Source organism: Dromiciops gliroides, chromosome 3, assembly GCF_019393635.1.
Source record: "Dromiciops gliroides isolate mDroGli1 chromosome 3, mDroGli1.pri, whole genome shotgun sequence".
Taxonomy (NCBI): domain Eukaryota; kingdom Metazoa; phylum Chordata; class Mammalia; order Microbiotheria; family Microbiotheriidae; genus Dromiciops; species Dromiciops gliroides.
Window position 1 is genome coordinate 40,458,813 of NC_057863.1, and position 22,120 is coordinate 40,480,932.

At 40.6% G+C, this 22,120-nt stretch overlaps 1 protein-coding gene across 1 annotated transcript; it reads right to left on the reverse strand.

Moving 5' to 3' along the window:
* Positions 1-2,084: 2,084 nt before the first annotated feature.
* Positions 2,085-20,196, reverse strand: LOC122747115 (60S ribosomal protein L39-like). The gene is made up of 2 exons (XM_043993329.1): positions 20,186-20,196; positions 2,085-2,250 (listed from the first exon to the last, which is right to left on the reverse strand). Exons 1-2 carry the CDS (start codon positions 20,194-20,196, stop codon positions 2,085-2,087), a joined length of 177 nt encoding a protein of 58 aa, XP_043849264.1.
* Positions 20,197-22,120: the final 1,924 nt, after the last annotated feature.

The following is a 22,120-nucleotide window of genomic DNA, read 5'->3' on the forward strand; positions in this document are numbered from 1 at the left end:
TAGAGAGAAAAATACATATTATGGTGTTCAGTTGAAGGCCAGATGGAAAATTCAGGAGTCCTTAAGGTGCATCAGACCTTATTCAGCACAGAATGAAACCCTTCAGATTCTTAAATAGGCTCTGAGTGTCCTGGGATGGGACTGAGGTTCAAGAGGTCTGCTCTAACATTGATTCTGCCACTATCTCAGTGACCCTTGGAAACTCATCTAACTTCTCTAAGCCTCATTTTCCTCAGCTAAAAAGAAAATGGGAAGATTGTATTCCTCCTCTAATATCCCTTCCATTTCTTCAACTCTCTGAACATATAAATATTGCTGGCCCCATTAAGCCAAGCCTTCAAATACAGTCAGATATGATTTCAAAACACCATTATCAAAAAAACACCATTATCAGTTTCATCAGTGAAAGCCCAACACTAATTTATAACCTAAAAGATTTACCTGAGGCTCATAGAGTCTAAGTGACCTCCCCCTGGACCTTTAATTCATAAGGGTTAGAGACATAATTTGAATCCAGATCTTCCTAACATCAAAATCAGTGCTCTATCCACTATACAATCCAACTTAAACTTTTGTTAAATAATGCTGATGAAGATAATCATTAGCTGAGCATCTGAGTTCATTAAATTACAGTCCAAACTGTGATCTATGTTTGACCTCTGATGTCGAACATTTTAATCAAAGACTGGAATGAAAGTATAGACAGAATCCTTATCAAATTTGCAGATGGCCCAAAGCTGGAAGGGAAAGCTAATATGTGGGCTGGCAGAGTCAAGATCCAAAAAGATCATAAAAGGTTAAGAAATTGAATTGAATTGAATGAAAATGATTTTAACAGGAATAAACGTATTCAGAGTTTGTTTTGAAAACTTGACTTCACAAGAGCAGCGAAGTAGAAAGAGCTCTAGCCTTAGAGTCAGACAACCTAAGTTTGAATTCCAGATTTGATACTACCACAACAAAATGGTATATGTGATCTTGAGCAAGTAATTTCACTTTCCTAGGTCTTGATTTCCTCATCTATCAAATAAACCACATAGACTAGTTGACCACTAAGGTTCCTTCCAGTTCTAATTCTGTGACACAATGACTACATAAACAAGATATTGGGAAGACAGAGTTAGAAAGCAGTTTGTCTGAAAAAGATCTAGAAGTCTTAGTGGACTGCAAGCTTAACATTAGCTAGGAGTGTCACATGAAAGCCAAAGAAGCACAAATGTTATTTATGATTGCTCCAAGAAAGGCATAGCTTCCAGGACTGAGTGACAATCCCAGTGTCTTCTGTCCCAGTCAGATCATATATGGAACATGTTATACAGTTGTAGATATCGCCACTTAAGAAAGACATTATTAACTGTTATGAACACCAATATCAAGCAACGAAGGTTTCAGAAGAACATAAATAGAATGGTCTTAGAATCACAGTACCTGAAGACTTGAAGGGACCATCTAGTCCAATCTATACCTGAAAGGAATTCTCACCACAACATACCCAACAAATAGTCATCTAGCCTCTGCTTGAAAAACTTCCAGTGATAGGAAATTCACTACCCCTCAGAAGCAGTCCATTCCATTACTGGACAACTCTAGGTGTTAGGAAGTTTTTCCTCAAAAAACTTCATGAAATCTCTTAAAAGACAAGAGATGGACTAGAAGTGCAGAAGAAGACATCCATTTTCTTTTTTTTTTTAAGACATCCATTTTCAAACAGCCAATGTGTGGCTCAGGTTTGCTTGATTATACTTATTTGTTTAAAGAGATGTTTAAATAAAATAAAATAATGAATAAATTTTAAAGGTGGAGGGGAGCTAGGTGGCACCAGCCCTGGATTCAGGAGGACCTGAGTTCAAATCTGGTCTCAGACACTTGACACTTACTAGCTGTGTGACCCTGGGCAAGTCACTTAACCCTCATTGCCCCAGAAAAAAAAAAAAAGAGGTATGGTTTGTTTTGTTTTGTTTTGTTTTGTTTCTGAATAAGATTTTTTTATGTCTGCACCTTTGGAATTTCCAAAATCAGGGTGGCGTCATAAGGTGTTTTGAACTTGGTAAAGAGTAAATCTAAGCTAGCATGGTGGCAGTTCTTTATAAGCTCAGCTTGGTTCTTCTCCAGTGTCTCCTCTTGGAGTTGTACCTGATTTTATTGCCAGTTTTCATGAGAATCCACTGAGGAATTGGGCGATTTTGCTTCTGCTTCTTTGCAAGGAACCTCTTGATTCTGAAATTCTTGTGGCAAGACTTGGTGAGGTCTCTGCAGGACAGCCAGAAAATAGCACAACCCAGGTTCCAGCGGCAGCAAATTCAGAGTCTTATGGCAGGAAGCAGCTCAGCGTCACCTACAACAACTCGCAGGAAGATCAGGAGATGTGTTTTATTTTCAGGGGAAGTTATGGAGATAGGGAAAAGGAGTTGTTATGATGATGCTAGAAAAAAAAAGAAGAAAAAGATACCAATGAAATATTTTTTAAATATGCAGAACAGAGCAGAAGGAAGCTCAGAAAGGAATATAAGTAAGCTGGTGATGAAACCATCAAGTTAAATGTAATATATACTTTTAAAAACCCAAACTATACTTTTAACAGCTTAATATATACAACAGAATCCTCTTTTCCTACTCTTTTATTTCTTTGGAAATAATTGTGATTGTTGTTGTTTGCCAAATTCATAATAACTTAAATAATTTAAAGAAAGAAAAAGGAAAAAATTTAAACTTGATGAAGACACTTGACTCCATACCACATGGGGTTCCGTTGAAGGAACTGGTTTATCCTGGAGCAGAGAGGGGAGAACATAATAGCTGACTTCAAGCAATTGAAAGGCTGTCACATAGAAGCAAGATTAGACTTGTAGTGCCTGGTCCCATGCGTCAGAACTAAGAGCAAAGGGTGAAAGCTGAAAAAAGGTAAACTGAGGCTTGGTATCAGGAAAATTTTCCTAATGGAGTTATTCAAAAGTGGAATGGGCTGGCTGCCCCCACAATATTCTCTCATTGGAAATCATAAAGCAAAAGCTGGATGTTCATTTCTCAGGTATGTTAAAGCAAGGATTCATTTGGGGTCATGGGTCAGAACACAGAGATGCTGAGGTCCCTCTTATCTCAAGGTTTGTGATTCTGTGGTTCATATAAAGTATACTGACACATTGTTGTTCGTCTTTCATTCTCTGAGAGGACCAATGTCATCACAAGGGTGAATTGGATTTAAGTGACACAAAGTCACCAGCCTCACTCTCTCCTACAGAGTCATCAGAGTCCAACAGAAAGACAAAAGTCAAGATGACTGGCAAAGGTCCAGGAAGCAGTGGGGGTGACCTTGGCCTTTTTAAACTAAGGTCTCTCCCAGGGCTCAGTTTGTCTGAAGCAATACCCATTCAGTGACTAAGGGCTAGGTAGATTGTTGAGAGGCAGAGGGAAGACCTGAGCAGAGACATGTGTTCAAATTCTACCTCTAACACATACTATGTGACCCTGGGCAAACCAATTTACCTTTCTGACCCTGTTTCTTAATCTGTAAAATGAAACAATAGTGCTTGCTTATCAAGCTGGGATGTTATGAAGTTTAAATTAGACCATGTCTGTAAAGTGCTTTATGGAAATATCAGCTGTTTTTATTACCGACTAGTTTCAGGTAGGAGGTCTGGGTAACTGTGCAAAGTGTTAGTCCTCTGTGTTTCACATGAAGCAGGACAAAAGTAGAGTTTTTGAGAACTGAAGAAAAGCATTCACCGCACCTATTAACAGCAATAAAGACATTGATTGGCTTTAACGGGTCATATGGTAGACTGGATCTGGGGCCAGAGGGTTAGGATCAAATCCCAGCCCTGCCGTCAACTACCTAGATGGCATTAGATTAAGTTATTTCACCTTTCTGGGCTTCAGTTTCCTCATCTGAAAAATGAAGGGTTTGGACATGGATTCAATTCAAAAATTCCTAATAATAGTAGCTAGAGGGGCAGCTAGGTGGTGCAGTGGATAGAGCACCGGCCCTGGAATCAGGAGGACCTGAGTTCAAATCCAGCCTCAGACACTTGACACTTACTAGCTGTGTGACCCTGGGCAAGTCATTTAACCCTCATTGCTCTACTAGTAGTAGTAGTAGTAGTAGTAGTAGTAGTAGTAGTAGTAGTAGTAGTAGTAGTAGTAGTAGTAGTAGTAGTAGTAGTAGTAGAAGTAGCTATCATTGACATAGCACTTTGTCTTACAAAGTCCTTTACCTGTGTCATCTCATTTGATTTCCCAACAACCTTGAGAAAGAGGTACTATGCTTATTTCCATTTTTCAGAAGAGGAAACTGAAGCTGGGAAAGTTTAAGTGATTTACTCAGGGTCACATAGCAAGAGTTTAAGGCAGAATTGAGACTCAGGTCTCCCTGACTCCAAGCCTAGTGTTTGATCTTCAGCACAGAGTGCTGAGAGAGAAATCATCTCTGCTCATGAAGAGCTTATGTCCTACTGAGTAATTAATAGCTCTTGATGATAAATGATGAGCGCTAAAGAATTTATTAAGTGTTTACTATGTGCCAGGGGTGATTATCAATTATCCACTGCTGTCTTATGTTACCCATCCTTCTTGACTCCCCTTCCCCCCCCCAAAAGTCCCAGGCCTCAGGAAGCTTACTTTCTACTAGAGAATAAATGACTGTTAATGTCAATCAGTCAATAAATGTTTATTATGTGCCCTAGGCACTATGTTAAATGCTAGGGATAAAAAGAAAGGCAAAAGCCAGGTCCCTGTCCTCAAGAAGCTCACAGTCCAATAGGGGAAGCAACATATAAACAACCATGTACCAAAAAAGCTGCAAGATATATTGAAAATAATGAACCATGGGCTGTTGGTTATCTATGATTGGCTCCTTCTCACCTTCCTTAGCCTGCCTCCCAAGCTGACCTTTCACCCCAGCCATACCCAGTCAGCAGTAGAACAAAAGAAATTTGCCAAACTCAAACACTCAACTCAAAAAACGTTAATTAAGGGCAAGGCACCAAGACAGCCCTGCCTTCAAGGAGATTGATCACATGTCTCAACTCAATGACCAAGTCCTCAGCAATGGTTCTTGCAAAGATAGCTCAACAGTTCTGTGATCTTTTTTCCCTGCTTGTCAAAAGATGCTGTGCACAGAAAGGGGGCTTCTTCACCTGATACTATTTGTTACTAACCTTTAAGTTCAGGCACCCCCTCCATGCTCAGTCTTTCCTGATTCCCTAATGGGTAGAGTCCTTCTCCAATTACTATACATTTATTTTGTATACAACCCAAATTTGCTCATCTCTGAGCATATTGTATCCTCCTACCCACCTACTGCCAAAAGAATGTAAGATCCATGAGGTCAGTAATGATTTGGGGGTGTTGTTTGTATATTCACAGCACTTTGCACAGGGCCTAGCCCAGAGTAAGAGGTTAATAAATGGTTGTTCATTTTCCATTGCATTGTTTAAAAATCTAAATGTGGGTTCTAATCTGCCCCCTGTCTTGGAGGAAAGCTGGCTAAAATCCCTGATAAATTCAGCAAGAGTTTAGGCTCTTGGGGCAGCTGGGTGACACAGTGGATAGAGTACCAGCCCTGAAGTCAGGAGGACCTGAGTTCAAATTCAGCCTCAGACACTTAACACTTACTAGCTGTGTGACCCTGGGCAAGTCACTTAACCCCAATTGCCTCACCAAAAAGATAAAAAAATTTTTTAAAAAGAGTTTAGGCTTTTAAGGATTTATTGAAGCTTGGATCTATTCAGTATAGCCAGAGAGACAGAAACATTTCCTTTCCTAACAGCCCATGTGAAAATTCCGCCACCAAGCCAATGTCTCAAAACAAAAAGGAGCAAGCTCTAGTCTGCCAGCCTCCTGCTTCCTACTTCATGTCCTCCTCACCGAAATGGAGGTTCTTCAAGTTGATTGGTTGAGAGTGGTCTCCTGTTGATGTCGAAGTCCATAGTCTCTGAGAACATTCCTTCTAAGGGTTGGCCACGTGTGATCTCAATTTAATCAACCTTAGCTAGGTTCAACTTCTGAGAACAACACCCTACTCAGGGCTGGCCAGGTGTGGTCTTGATTTAATCATCAGAAGTAGGTACTTAGTCTCTCAGTCTCACCCAATTCAATCAATTCCAAATCAAACTTCAGGTGGGGGCTCCTGGGTGTCTGCCAAGTCCCATTCTTTTATCACACCATCAATAGCTCTGCTTGGAGGGGCAGAGCCAAAATGGCAGAGGAAAGGCAGTGACTACCCTGACTTCTCCCCCAAACCCCTCCAAATACCTTCAAATAATACCATAGGACTGGGGCAGCTAGGTGGCACAGTGAATAAAGTGCCAGCCCTGGATTCAGGAGGACCTGAGTTCAAATCTGGCCTCAGACACAACACTTACTAGCTGTGTGACCCTAGGCAAGTCACTTAACCCAATTGCCTCACCAATAATAATAATAATACCATAGAACAATTGTTGGAGCAGCAGAACCCCAAAAAGGACATAGTGAAATAATTTTCCAGGCAAAGACAGCTTAGAGGGTTGGCAGGCAAGGTCTGTTGTACCAAGGTGAGAGTGGAGTGTGCTGAGAAGACCGAGAATGAGGCCTTGGAAACCTCTGACTCAACTGTGGCAGCAGCTGCTTCTGGAACTTAGCCCAGAGATGGAGAAAGGAGTTCAGCACTCAGTGCAGACCCAGTCTGGAACAAACAGTGCTTCCAGGGCCTCAGAGTCTTTGGCACCAACAGCTTCTTCTGAGGCTCACAGACCAGTGAGGGGAGTTGGTGATTGGCCAGGGTGAAGTGGCACTGGCCTCTGCTGGAGTTGAGGCAAAGTGCCCAGGTTCTGATGCAGTGGGCAGACTCTAGTGGTGGCAACCCAATGGGGGAAGGGCACAGGCACACCAATCTTGTGACCATAGAGAATCAGATTTCAATCAGACATCTGCTTCCGGGTTGAGATCAGTAGGCAAAGAAAGCAGCGGATTATAGAAAGCTTTGGGGGGGCAAAGTAGACCAGAATACACCCTCAGAAGGAGGGTAATAACAAAGTCAAAGCTCCAACATCCAAAACTTCCAAGAAAAATATGAATTTGTCTCAGGCCATGGAAGCATTCAAAAGAGGCTTTGAAAAGAAAGTAGGAGAGATAGGAGGAAGATTTAGAGAAATGGAGGAAAGAATGGAAAGAGAAATGAAAATGGGAAAGGAAATACAAAAGCTCTCTGAAGAAAATTATTGCCTAAGAATTAGGATTGAACAAATGGAAACTAATGACTTTATGAGAAACCAAGACACAATAAAGCAAATCCAAATGAATGGAAAAAATAGAGGGCAATGTGAAATATCTCCTTGGAAAAACAGCTGACCTAGAAAATAGATGCAGGAGAGATAATTTGAAAATCATTGGTCTACCTGAAAACCATGATAAAGGAAAGAGCTTAGACACCATCTTCCAAGATATTCTCAGGGAAAATTGCCCTGAAATTCTAGAAGAAGAAGAAGCTAAAATAGAAATTGAAAGAATCCACCAATCACCTCCGGAAAGAGATACCAAAAGGAAAACTCCTAGGAATATTATAGCCAAATTCCAGAGCTCTCAGGTCAAGGAGAAAAGATTGCAAGCTGCCAAAAAGAAAGAATTCAAGTACTGTGGAGCCCCAGTCAGGATAGCACAAGATCTAGCAGATTCTACAATCAAAGTATCAGAGGGCATGGAATATGATATTCCAGAGAGCAAAAGAATTGGGATTACAACCAAGAATCACCTACCCAGCAAAACTCATCATAATCTTTCAGAGGAAAAAATGGGACTTTAATGAAAAAGAAGACTTTCAAATATTTGTGATGAAAAGACCTGAACTGAATGGCAAATTTGACTTTCAAATACAAGACCCTAGAGAACCATAAAAAATTGGAGCTGGGGGACATACCTGGGGTCATACAGTGGGCAACTGTCTTGTGTCTGAGGCCGGGTTTTGGCTGGAATCCCCCTGGGTCCAGGGGTGATGCTTTGTCCACTGTGTCACTTAGCTAGGTGATGACATCTTTGGGGTTAAATTGAGGGGGTGAAGAGAATTCACTGGGGGAGGGGGAAGGGCAGAGGTGAAATCCTACAGGAAAGAAACAGGAAAAGGCTTATGGAGTAGGGGAAGAGATGGGAGAGGAGCAGGGCAGTAAATGAATTTTACACTCATCAGAAAAGGCTCAAAGACCTTCAACTCATCAGAGTTGCCTCAAGGAGGGACTAACAGACACACCCAACTGGGTGGAGTAATCTATTTAATCTGGGCAGTAAATGAGCCTAACACTCATCAGAATTGGCTCAAAGACCTCAATCTCATCAGAATTGGCTCAAGGAGGGAATAATGTACACACTCAGTTGGGTGGAGTAATCTCTCTAACCCTTCAGAAAAATAGGAGGGGAGGGGGATAAAGAGAGAGGGGCAAAAGAAGGAAGGGCAGAGTGGGGGAGGGGACAGACAGAAGCAAATCCCTTTTGAAGAGTGATAGGATGAAAGAAGATGGATAATAGAATAAATATCATAGGGAAGGGAATAGGATGGAAGGGAAACAGTTAACAATAGTAATCATGAAAAAAGAGAAAAGGGGGGGAGAATTGTACAAAAACTATTTATAGCAACTCTTGGTGGAGGCTAAGAATTGAGAATCAAGGGAATGTCCATCAATTGAGGAATGATGGAAAAATCTGTGTTATATGATTGTAGTGGAATGGTCTTGTGCTACAGGAAATGACAAACAGGATGATCCCTGAAAAACCTGGAAAGACTAATGAACATCAGTGTATAGTGAAGGGAGCAAAGCTGGGAGGACATTGTGCATAGTGACAGCAGTATTGTTCAATGAGCAATTGTGAATGACTTAACTACTCTCAGCAATGCAATGATCCAAGACAATCCCAAGGAACTAATGAGGAAGCTTACTATGCACCTCTATAGAAAGAACTGATAAAAAGAACACTTGTGGATTGTACATATATAACCTGGTTGCAATCTTGTGGAGGGGGGAGGAAAGGGAGGGAGGGAGGGAGCGAGGGAGGGAGAAATATTTGGAACTCTAAATCTTATGAAAATGAATGTTGAAAAGTATTACGTGTAACTGGAAAATAAAATAAATGCTTGTTGCTGAAAAAAAAAGAAAATCACTGAACTACCTGCAAATCATGACCAGAATAAGAGTTTAGATATCATCTTCCAAGAAATTGTCAGGGAAAATTCTGATGTTCTAGAAGCAGAAGGTAAAATAGAAATGGAAAGAATCCACTGATCACCTCCTGAAAGAGATCCCAAAAGGAAAACCTCCAGGAATATTATAGCCAAATTCCAGAGCTCCCAGGTCAAGGAGAAAATATTGCAAGCAGCTAGAAAAAAGGAATTCAAATACTGTGGAACTACAGTAAGGATAACACAAGATCTAGCAGCATCTACATTAAAGGTCCGGAGGACATGGAATATGATATTCCAGAGGGCAAAGGAACTGGGGCTGCTGGGGCTACAGCCAAGAATCACCTACCCAACAAAACTGAATATAATTTTTCAGGGGGGAAAATGTAACTTCAGTGAAAAAGAGGACTTTCAGGCATTTGTGATTAAAAGACCTGAACTAAATACAAGACCCTAGAGAAGCATAAAAAGGTAAACAAGAAAAAGAAATCATGAGGCATATTAAAAAATTAAAAGATAATAAAGATAATACTTCTAACTCATAAGAACTGTCTCAGTGTTAGGGCAGCTGAAAGGACTATACTTAGAGGACACAGGTCTGAACTGAATATGAAGGTATGATATCTGTAAAGCATTTTTTTTATTTATCCTTGTTTTTTGTGGGGCAGGCAGGATGGGGTGTCTTATGTCTGGGGCCAGATTTGGAATCGGGGCTGGTGCTTTGTCTACTGTGTCACCAAGCTCTGACCCATGATGACATCTTTAAAATAAAGTTAAAGTTAAGGGTTAGGGTTAGGGTTAGAGGAATGCACTGGAAGAAGGGGAAAGGGAGAGGTAGACTGGGGAAAAGAAGCTCACATAAGAGAAACAAGAAAAGCTTATGGAGTGGAGGGGAAGATGGGGAAGAAGTGGGGGAGTGAGTGAACTTTGCTCTCATCAGAATTTGCTCAAAGAGAGAATAACATACATACTCAAGTGGGTATAGTAATATATTTTGCCCTGAGGGAAAGTGGGAGGGGAAGGAGATAAGGTGGGGGAGAGGCTAAGGAAGGAAGGGCAGATTGGGGGAAGGGGCAGTAAAAAGCAAAACACTTTGAGATAGAAAATAGAGTAAATATAATGGGGAGAGAATAAGATGGAGGGTAATAGTTAGCAATAGTAACTATGTAAGAAATGATGTGTTGTTTAAAATCTAAATTGTGGGTTCTAACCTCTCCCTGCCCCAGTCTTGGGGGGAAGCTGACTAAAATTACCAATAAATTCAGCAAGAGTTTAGGCTTTTAAAGATTTATTAAAATATATATTATAAGTTAATGAAGAGAGAGAGATTGAGAACAGATTCCTTATAGCATGGAAATCCTAGCTCAGATCTAATTCGGTCTAGCCAGAGAGAAAGAAAGCAATTTCCTTTCCTAGCAGCCCATGTTAAATCTCTCACCACCAAGCCAGTGTCCAAACAACTAAGAGGGCCCCCCCCCTGTTCTCCATCTGCCACCACACTCCCTTCCTCCTCACCAAAAAGGGAGAGATCTTCTATGAGCGAGTGTCCACTTTATCGGTCCTCTCTCCCTCACCCAAAAGGGAGGTCCTTCAAGCTGGTTGGTTGAGAGTGGTCTCTAGATGATGTCAGTAGTACACCAACAGGTCACTCAGGGCCAGCCAAGTGTAGCTTCCATCCAATCATTCTTAAGTAGGTACTTAGCATCTCATTCTCACCCTATTCAAAAAATACTAAATCAATCAGGTCTGGCCCCTGGGTATCTGCCAAATTCCATTATTTTATCACAATAGGGAGGATTGAGGAGGGAGGGAGAAAGAAAATTTAGAACACAAAGTTATAAAAAAAAGTGAAATTTTTTTAAATTTTTTTACATGTAACTTGGGTAAGATTTTAAATAAAATGAAAAAAAAAATTAAATAGCTCTGCTTGGTTTCCATCCCATAGAACATCCTGCCTCCCCCAGGATGAGCTGATTACCTGAAATTTCATCATCTAGTGAACTGACTCAAATTTTTATACTCAACACCTTCTCAATTCCCTCAGTTGCTTCTCCCCTCTGACTGCAGGGCTGAAGGTTCAGGCCATAAACTTGTCCCCAAGCCTTATTTATACAGGGTTCAGAATATTTCAGTAACTCACCATTTTCCACCAGTGACTCTGTTTGGTTTCTACTCCAAGGAACACTGATTGTACTCCCTGTTCTTCCCCTCTACATCCCATCCCACTTTTCAGCTTCCCTCCTCCCCCATTAGATTGTAAGGTACTGTATTTGCATCTTCAGCTCTTAACATAGTGCCTCACACATAGTAAGCATTTAATAATTGTTTATTGAATTGAATTCTTGACCTCCATTTGCTGAAGGTCTGTGCCACATGCTTGGGTTTTCCTCCTTTGATATCCTCTTGAAAGAAATGAAATTATTCCTAACAACCTTAACTGATTCATCCCCATCTCTAAGGTCCTTTCTTGCTCTAACCCCACGTTTGGATGTGATGATAGAGAGAAATGATCAATTATAGTAATGGAATGCTAATCAGTGTGTGTAGCAATTGGATTCAAACATACACAGTGCCTGTGGAAATTTTTTTAGCTGGATATCATTATTGCTGCTACTTTGTCAAAAGGTTAAGCGAGTTTAAGCTGTCAAGAAAAGCATATATATTCACTCTCTAAGTATGCAGGAGGCTTTAATGATTATTGATGTTCATTGTGCATTGTGTGGTTGTTAAATATCTTCAGTGCCTGAGAGTCCAAAGCCAGGATCTGGGATTTGAGTTCCAAAGATCCTGAGTCTGCCGGCTCTGTTATATCTACACAGTTGGATTAGATACTCTCTGAAGGCTCTTCTAGCTGCAAATTCTAGGAATCCAGTGGTTTTCTATCCAAGCCCCTTGTTAAGCCTTCTCCTTTCTAGATAAAATTTGGAAAGAACAGTCCTGTCTTTTTTTGTCTTTCATATCCTTAGTGCCTAACACAATGCCTATGCTAGTAACGTACTATATCATATCATATTTCATATCATATCAAATTCTGAGAAACAGATGGGAATCCATTCCTGAGTTACTGAATCAGCTAAAATTCCACCACCAAAACCTACTGTTTGAAACCTTAGGTGAGTCATCTAACTTCCCTGGGCCTCAGTTTCCTTATTGACAACATGAAGGCATTGGACCAGAAAGCCTTTGAAATCCTTCTAGTTCTAGATCTATGATCGAATAAAAGCTCTTACAAAGTGCCAACCTTGAGCACTCAAAGGCAATTAATCAAAAAACATTTATTAAGTGCTTACTAGGTGCCAAGGGCTGTGATAAGTGCTAGGAATACAAATAGAAGCAGAAAGGCAGTCCTTGCCCTCAAGGGACTTACATTCTAATAGAGAAAAACACAAGAGAGAGTTGAAAAGAGTTAAGGGAGGTAGACTACACAGGAGCATGCTAGAGTAAATCCCATGGAGATGAATCCCTCTTGGAAAGGGATGAAGACATCTTTGGCCTGGACTTCTCCTTAAATTGGAGGAACCAGCCAATCAGAAGGTGAGACTTCAGGTCAGAGAGTCCTCCCAATGTGAGAAGTAGTCCAGAGGTAGAGTGGACTTCCAGGGTGAAATAGTTTCTACTGCTTGGTAGAGAAAGACAAAAATAAAAGAAGACCTCCTTTCAAGTTATGTCTGCCCTAAAGCCCTGTTACCCTACCCTAGTTATAGCTCTGTTCCACAGCCAAGATATTTTATCTCTCAGCATTGAGTATTTTCTCTAGCTATACCCACCATGCCCAGAATACTCTCCCTCCTAATCTCCACATTCTGACCTACCTGGATTCCCTTAAGTCCCAACTAAAATCCCCACTTCTGCTGGAAGCCTTTCCCACCCCCTTTAATTCTAGTGTCTTCTCTCTGTTAATTATCTCCTAAATATCCTGTATATAGCTATCCATTCTATCTTCTGAACTATCTAGCTATTTATTCATTTAGCAAGCACCTACTCTGTGCAAAGCATTGTGCTTTTGCTGGAGAAACAAATATGAATCCAAAAACTATCCCTACTCTCAAGTAAATTACATTATACTTGGGGGGCTGTCACATGCGATTTGGTTTTCTTAATATTCTGTTATAAGAGAGAATTAGAGAAGGGTCTTATTGGGGAATTGTAGCTTTAAAAAGCAAATAACATCAGTAAGACATTTTTAATATCAAATACCCCCAATGGATCTGTAATCTCATTAAATGAGTAATCCTTTCAAGAGTGTAGATCAAAACTCATCCATGCCTTCCCATTCCATTTGACTCTTGTCCATGTTCTCCCACTAATTTCCATAGGCAGTCTACCCAATCTGCTTGGAGCTTCTCTGAATTCTCTTGACATCTCAAAGGGTGTCCATTTGTTATCCTTTGCTTTGTTACCAATCCATTTTTTTAAGTTTACATTTCTTTGATGACATTCTTTACTCTCTTGCCTTCCCTGGCTTTGTATTTTTTTTTTGGTGGGGCAATAAGGGTTAAGTGACATTCCCAGGGTTATACAGCTAGTAAGTGTCAAGAGTCTGAAGTTGGATTTGAACTCAGGTCCTCCTGAATCCAGGGCTGGTGCTTTATCCACTGCACCACCTAGCTGCCCCACCTCCTGCCGCCATATTATTTTCTTGGTTTCCCCCCACACACACATTATTTTTAATAATATTTTTAGTGCTGATATCTACCCACTGGCTGGCACTTTAAGAAACTGCCAAAACTCCATCTGATCCATGTGTACAAACACATTAGTTTATACTTAATTTCTATTTAAATTATATTTTACTGTATATTAGTTAAGTTGTAGTTCTCTTATTCTCATTGTTTTGAGTACTCGATGACTTTGAGAAAGGTAAAATCTTTACCATGTTGAAAATCAATAATAAAGAAAAGGCACAGCTATGAAACACAAGCTCACATTATAACCACATCTATTTCCCAAAAAAATACTTGGAAGTCTTTCTCTAAAAATATGTAAGTTTCCTCACAGTTATGGAGAAGCTGTCGTGGCCCAACAGGCCTTTATTACTTGTGACAGCTTTCACTCCTGGAAGGTGTATTTGTAAGACACATGTTGTTGGCAGCTCTTTTTACTGGTTTTACCAAAATCCAAGTCCTACAAACCTCAGTTTTTCTTTTTAATCCCGATCCCAGTCACTATTATATCTAAGTGTGAGCCCAAATTCCAACAGGTAGTCTGAGCTATCTGGGGTTTTTTTCCCCTTAACCTTTTTCCTCCCAACCTGCTTGCTGTTGCCACAAACAGCCATATATTTGGACAGAGTATGGTGAGGAGGGAGAAGTAATAAATGGAATCACATGCATTTCATTTCTATGTAGCCACATGTGTCCCATAGAAGATTTCAGATAGGCTTTTTTTTTCTGAGCAATGAGGGTTAAGTGACTTGCCCAGGGTCACACAGCTAGCAATTGTCAAGTGTCTGAGGAGGATTTGAACTCAGGTCCTCCTGAATCCAGGGCCAGTGCTTTAACCACTGCGCCCCCAAGCTTCCCCTTAGGCTGATAATTTATTAACAGATTCTCTATGTTTTAAGTGACACAAATTTAAGTACCAGGTCCTTTACTAAGTGCTGCTATAGGGATAAGAAACTGAGGTTTGGAAAGGTTAAGTAATTTGCCCGAGTTCACATAGGTAGTGAGTGTCTGATGCAGAATTTAAACCTGGATGTCTCCATTCTCAAAAGCCAGTGCTCTATTCCCTAGGCTATACCCTCTCTTCAAGGTGATGTCTCTTATGTCCCGTCTTCTATTCCTTAAAACTTGGACTCTTTACCCTCTCCCCTTCTCCTCCTTCCCTCTGTGTGCCAAAAGAGAGCCTGGCCCTAATCAAATAATCATTCTCACTATACGTTTCAGAGCACTGGCTTCACCCCTGACATCATGTGTCTTCACCAAGCTCTGAATACGAATGTGTCTCAGCTCTACTGTTAGGCCTTTCCATCCAGCATGCTGCCACTCCATAGCCTCTGTGCAAAGGATCATTACTTTTGTAAGCAGTTTAATTGGATTAAATAAGAGGGTAATAAAAATAAGCACCAAACACCTATATATCAGAAATAGCAATGACATCAATTCCTCCCACTCCCACAGAGTGTACTGAACTCTCACTGGCTCAAGTTTCAGGATGAAATAGACTGAAAATTAATGTGTTCACTGCCAACCCCATCACTCCTCACACCCTGAGCCCTTCACATAATCATCACTGACTGGAAGCTAGACTTCTTGGTCCCCTCTTTAACAGCTGCCTAAATCTTTATATTTCCCTACTAGATCTCCACAATGCACCTCTCTCAACTCCACTAAGCAGGAACTCAATCATGACCACCAATGTCATGCCAAGGTCAAGTCAATACGAATTTATTAAGTAACTATTGTGTGCCAAGCACTGTGCTAAATACAAAGAAATGCGTGGACTAATGAGAGGCAACAAGTAAATGATATGCATAAAATATAAAACATAAAAATGATATGCAGAGAATAAGTTGAAGATAATAAATGGAAGGAAGGCATTAGAATTAAGGAGGGTCAGGAAAGGTTTCTTGTAAAATGACTGATTTTAGCTGGAATATGAAGGAAGCCAGAGAATCCGAGAGGGAGAGATGAGGAGGGAGAGAATTCCAGGCATGGGCGGGGGGGGGGGGGGGGGGGGGGGGGGGGGGGGGGGGGGGGGGGGGCAGCCAATGAAATTAGCTACAGCTCAGACAGAGGGTCCTGTGTGAGGAGCAGCAAGACCAGTATCACTGGATCAGAGTCCACTGGGAAGAGTAAGTTTAAGCCCCCCCAAGGTTGCTCACCCCAAAGCTGACAGCATGAGCAGCTGTCTTCTGCTGCTTAAGGAGTATCTAGCACACGAGTGAAAAAAGGTTCAGCAAGAGTCTCCTTGATGCTTCAATGTCTCCATGTTTCTGTCTCCAGCCTTCCTGAGTCTCACACCCAATTACTACCTGTATGACCATACACAAGTCTCTAACCTTTCTGCACTGCTCCCTCATCTGTAAAATGGGGGCCAGGGGTCATCACCAGTCATCACCAGTCATCCTGACCTATGTCTTGCTACTGGACTCCAATTAACCCACAGGAGAGAGTGAGGATGGTGACTTTGCACAGCCCTGCCTCACTTGAATTCAATTCACTTTCAAGTCAAGATATCACCTTCTTGATGTAATTGGTTATCTTTAAACAGTGATTCTTAACCTGAGGTTAAAATTTCAGGGGGGAGGGAGAGGGCAGGAACTTGGATGGGAAAAAATGCATTTTTTTACCAACTTCTGGTTTCTTTTGTAATCTAATGTGCTTTATTTTATACATTTAAAAGCATCATTCTAAGAGGTGGTCTATAGGTTTCATGGAACTGCTGAAGGGGTCTGGGTCACAAAAAAAAGGTGAAAAACTCCTGCTCTAAATTCATAATACTACTATCCTATTATTCCTGTGTCATCCAGCAAGGGCCCTGGGAAATTACTTTCACATATTCTCATACTGCAACAATCCCTAGAAAGTACACATCTGCTACATATATTAAAATCAAATATGTATATATGACAGAGTTGAATGTGAAGAAGAAATCAAGTTAGATTTCATTTAGGAAACTGAATGGTGTTTTCAATGAGCTCAAACTGTTCAGTGGGACAAAAACAATCTATAACACCAACATTTGCCCAATGATGCTATATAGCTATGAATAATGTAACATAATAATCTCAGTAAAATCACAATTACAGGTAACTCAAAGGACATTGGAAAGACATAGGGTAAGTGTTAGGGGGACTCCAATAAATCACCAGTGATGGTAAGAGCGGAAAATGGCATAAAATACAACATCAAGGTGTATTGTTTTTCACTAGGAAAATAGAATCGAAATACTAAAGGAAATTTTAGAGATTCTCCCTAACTTGGACTGAGAAAATGAGAGACTCAGAAGCCATGCTGTAATATGCATCCATGAGAAACAGCAAGAAGGAGGAAAAGAAAGAAAAAACCCTCACGCATCCCACCACTCCCCAGGACCATAAACTTAGAGCTAAAAGGGACCTCAGAGGCCATCTAGTATAGCTCCCTCGCTTTACAGATTAAGAAACTAAGGTCCAAGAAGGAGAAGTGACTTAGGATCAGAAGTCTAAAAGTGAAAAGGACCTGAGAGGTCATCTAGAACAATCTCTTCATTTTTCAGATGAGTAAACTGAAGCATTTCACTGAAAGAAAGTAACAGTGTCACACAAGTATTAGGTGGCAGTCAGGATCTGACTCCAAACCCAGTGCTCTTGCCATTGTACTCTCTGAGTGTCAGAGAGCAGCAAAGCAAAATAGGGTTTGTAGTCAAGGGGGGTCTGTGAGGTATCCACCATCCCCAGGACAACAAGTGACCCTGGGGCTTCATAAATATCTGTGGGCCTAGAAGCTATTTGTTCAAAGATTTTTGTTTGTTTGTTTTCCTGATCCTTTCCCAATATTATGTCACCCTGGGAGTCTTTCTCAGGGCTCAAGGGGTCCTATGCATCCACTGTCCTAGACTGCATGGGTTAGAGATAAGCCAAAAGAATGGAGAAAATTGTCCAGAGTGAACCCTGGACTTTCATGCCATTGATTCTCAGACAGAAGAATTATACAGAGTTCTCCATGAAAGTCTAAAGTGTCTTAGATGTCCTGTGGCTTCTTGCCAAGACTTGCCCAGCTCATACATTCACCATTCTGTCCTTGAACACCCTCCAACCATGAGTGCACATACGATCCTGGATTAAGTGAAGCAGGCTTCCAAAACATCAGCAAAATATCCCATTCATCTGTGGACCCTGCCCTACTCAATTCTACAAGCTAAGTAATCAGAATTCTCAAAAATGAATTTCCTGCTGACACTTTCAATAAATAACAGCTAATCATTAGACTTGGTAGTGAACTATATAAAGAACAAGCTAACCAAAACAGAAAAGCCAATACTACTTTCTTGAAAAAAAAGGAATAATGGGTGACTGAACAGCACTTCCCAGACCACTACTGCCCCACTCAGGATGGCAAACAGATACACTGGCAAAAGGTTTGCAAGGGATATGATGAAGCAATATGAAGACTATAAAGGAAATCATCTTGGGTTACTCTAATTACAACTCCATTTCCAACAAGTGACATTTGCTCATCCATGGTAATGGTGGCAGACTTCATCTAAATAATCGAAATTCACATATAATCTTTCAGCCATTGGTTTTGACCTCCACTAAACCATTTGCCTGAGATGTTCTCATAGCCCAGAGTTGTTATTACTGCTAAATTACATTTTGACCTTGTGAAATTAAAGGATATCCAGGTCTGTCCTCAAAACTTGATTTGTATATAGGATCTTGGACTTTAGATCTGAAAGGGAGGTTAGGGATCAACTGGTCCAACTTCCTCTGTTGGTTAACATTAGGCAGTGTGACTCAGTGGGAAGAAGGTAGGATCTAGAGTCAGAAACTTAGTTCAAATACCAGGGATGTACATTGCTACCTGTGTGATCTTAGAGAAGTCCCTTAACTGCTTGGGTCATTATTTCCCTCATCTACAAATTGAGGGGTTTTGGAAGATGACCTCTCAGATCCTATCTAACTCTCACCTTGGTTATAGCCTTCCCAGGCTGGAAATAATATAGGGGAACCCGGGATTCTTCTAATTACTTTATGAAACTGTGAGACACAATCCAAGGCAACTTTCTCTCCAGAAATATGGTTTTATATTCAACAATGGCTCATATTTATATAGCACTTGAAAGTTTGCAAAGTGTTTTGCTTGATACTTAGGATATTCCTGTGATGGAGGTGATATTTTCATCATTTTTATAAACAAGGAAACTGAGGGTTAGAAAAGCCATGTGACTTTCCCAAGGTTAGATAGCCAGTAAGTCTGAGGTTGGATTTGAATCCAGATCTTCCTGACTCCAGTTCCAGCACTGTATCCACTATGCTACCCTGTCTCTTCGGGATGTCGTATTCCACATACACACCCCAAAGTAAGTAGGCAACATTCCTCCTTCTCTCCTCCCCAAATGTCACTCAAGCAAAAATCCCAGATATCCTGCCTTCATTGCTGTTTACCCTCATTTTAATATAATTGGTATACATATTCCCTATGCTCAATCCAAATTCTAATGCATAGGCTATCATTCCCCATAGAATATAGGCTTCTCTAGTATAAAGACCATTTTATTTTTTTCTTTGTGTCCCTAGGGCCTAACAAACAGTGTTTAATAAATGCTTGATTAATGATTATTGATAATATGATCATTTCTGTTATTGCCAATTCTGTATATGTTCCTTTGTTGTATGGTCCTATATGACATTGGTTCACAAGATTACAAGCAAAGAGTTGGAGGCCAGGAAGGAATGCATTTCAGGTAGTTTCAGTTAAATGGTGAGCTTGGTAGTCAGATTAATGAAGTTATAGAAGAAAGTGAGAGAAAAGCAAGTGGAAACACTAAGTTTGGCTGGAATGAAGAGGAGCTATATAGGATGAGTATACATGGGGATTGTAGGATCTACTGAGAGGCTTTTTTAAGATTAGGGAGACTTTGGTGTGTTTGAAGGCAGTAATGAAGGAAACTATGGATAGGGAGAAAATGAGAATTTGAGTGGGAGTGGGAGTTGTTGTTCTTCAGTTGTATCTGACTCTCCATGACAATATTTGGGGTTTTCTTGGCAAAGAATGGTTTGCCATTTCCTTCTCCAGCTCATTTTAAAGATGAGAAACCAAGGTAAAGAGGGTGAAGTAACTTGCCCAGGGCCACACAGATAGTAAGAGTCTGAGGTCAGATTTGAACTCAGAAAGATGGGTCATTGGACAGCTGCCCACTGGACAGCAACATATGAATGTCCAATCATCAATTCAGAGTGTGTGAAAAACAGAATTTTCGTCTTTCCTCCAAACTGACCTGTGTTCCAAACTTCCCTATTTCTGCTGTGGATACCACTATCTTCCCAGGAGTTTGCATTTACAATTTTGAAGTCATCCTTCACTTCTTTCTCCATCAGCCCCCAAGACATGTCAATCTTACCTCCCCAACATCTTGTGCATCTATCCTTTTTTTTTCCACCCACACAGCCACCTTCCTAGTTCACCTTTTGCCTCAACTATTATAATAGCCTCCTAATTGGTCTTCCTATTTCCAGGCTCTGCCCACTCTAATCCATCATTCACACAGATAGAACATAGTATTTAAAATAAAAATGTAACTTCTATAATGGCTTCCAAGTGGCTGCCAGAATCTAGCTCTTCAGGAGGGAAATCCAAGATGAGGGCCAAGAATAAGTCCCCCTGGCCACTTTAAAGAACATTTAAAAAGCTTTACTTCTAAGTGAAAACAGGGTTTGGAGGATTGCCTATGAATCCCCATACACTTGTATTGAAAATTAGCCTCTCCAAAGAAAATGAATAGACCAGACTCAAAAGGATGCAGTTATTTTTAACAGAATAAAGGATTACAATTTTTCAGGATTTTGCTGCAGTCTTACATGACCAACCAAGAAGCAACCCCCTTAAATCAGGAGTTTTTAATCATTTTTGCATCACAAAATCCTTTGACATTCTGGTAAGAACCTATGGACCTCAGATATTTGTGATGAAAAGACCTGAACTGAATGGCAAATTTGACTTTCAAATACAAGACCCTAGAGAACCATAAAAAATTGGAGCTGGGAGACATACCTGGGGTCATACAGTGGGCAACTGTCTTGTGTCTGAGGCCGGGTTTTAGCTGGAATCCCCCTGGGTCCAGGGGTGATGCTTTGTCCACTGTGTCACTTAGCTAGGTGATGACATCTTTGGGGTTAAATTGAGGGGTGAAGGGAATTCACTGGGGGAGGGGGAAGGGCAGAGGTGAAATCCTACAGGAAACAAACAGGAAAAGGCTTATGGAGTGGGGGAAGAGATGGGAGAGGAGCAGGGCAGTAAATGAATTTTACACTCATCAGAAAAGGCTCAAAGACCTTCAACTCATCAGAGCTGCCTCAAGGAGGACTAACAGACACACCCACCTGGGTGGAGTAATCTATTTAATCTGGGCAGTAAATGAGCCTAACACTCATCAGAATTGGCTCAAAGACCTCAATCTCATTAGAACTGGCTCAAGGAGGGAATACTGTACATACTCAGTTGGGTGTACAGGAAAATAGGAGGGGAAGGGGATAAAGAGAGAGGGGCAGAAGGAAGGGCAGAGTGGGGGAGGGGACAGACAGAAGCAAATCCCTTTTGAAGAGTGATAGGATGAAAGAAGATGGATAATAAAATAAATATCATGGGGAAGGGAATAGGATGGAAGGGAAACATAGTAATTACAATAGTAACCATGATAAAGAGAAAAGGGGCAAAAATTGTACAAAAATTATTTATAGCAACTCTTGGTGGAGGCTAAGAATTGAGAATCAAGGGAATGTCCATCAATTGAGGAATGATGGAAAAAGCTGTGTTATATGATTGTAGTGGAATGGTCTTGTGCTACAGGAAATGACAAACAGGATGATCCCTGAAAAACCTGGAAAGACTAATGAACATCAATGTATAGTGAAGGGAGCAGAGCTGGGAGGACATTGTGCATAGTGACAGCAGTATTGTTCAATGAGCAATTGTGAATGACTTAACTACTCTCAGCAGTGCAATGATCCAAGTTGTCACCAGATAACTTACTATGCACCCCTATGGAAAGAACTGATAAAAAGAAGACTTGTGGGTTGTACATATATAACCTGATTGCAATCTTGTGGAAGGGGTGGGGAAGGGAGGGAGGGAGGGAGAAAAATTTGGAACTCTAAATCTTATGAAAATGAATGTTGAAAACTACCCTTACATGTAACTGGAAAATAAAATAAATGTTTGTTGCTAAAAAAACAACTATGGACCCCTCTTCTGAATAATGTTTTTAAATACATAAAATAGAATATATTGGATTACTAAAGGAATGAATTATATTAAAATAGTTGTCAAAATATTTAAA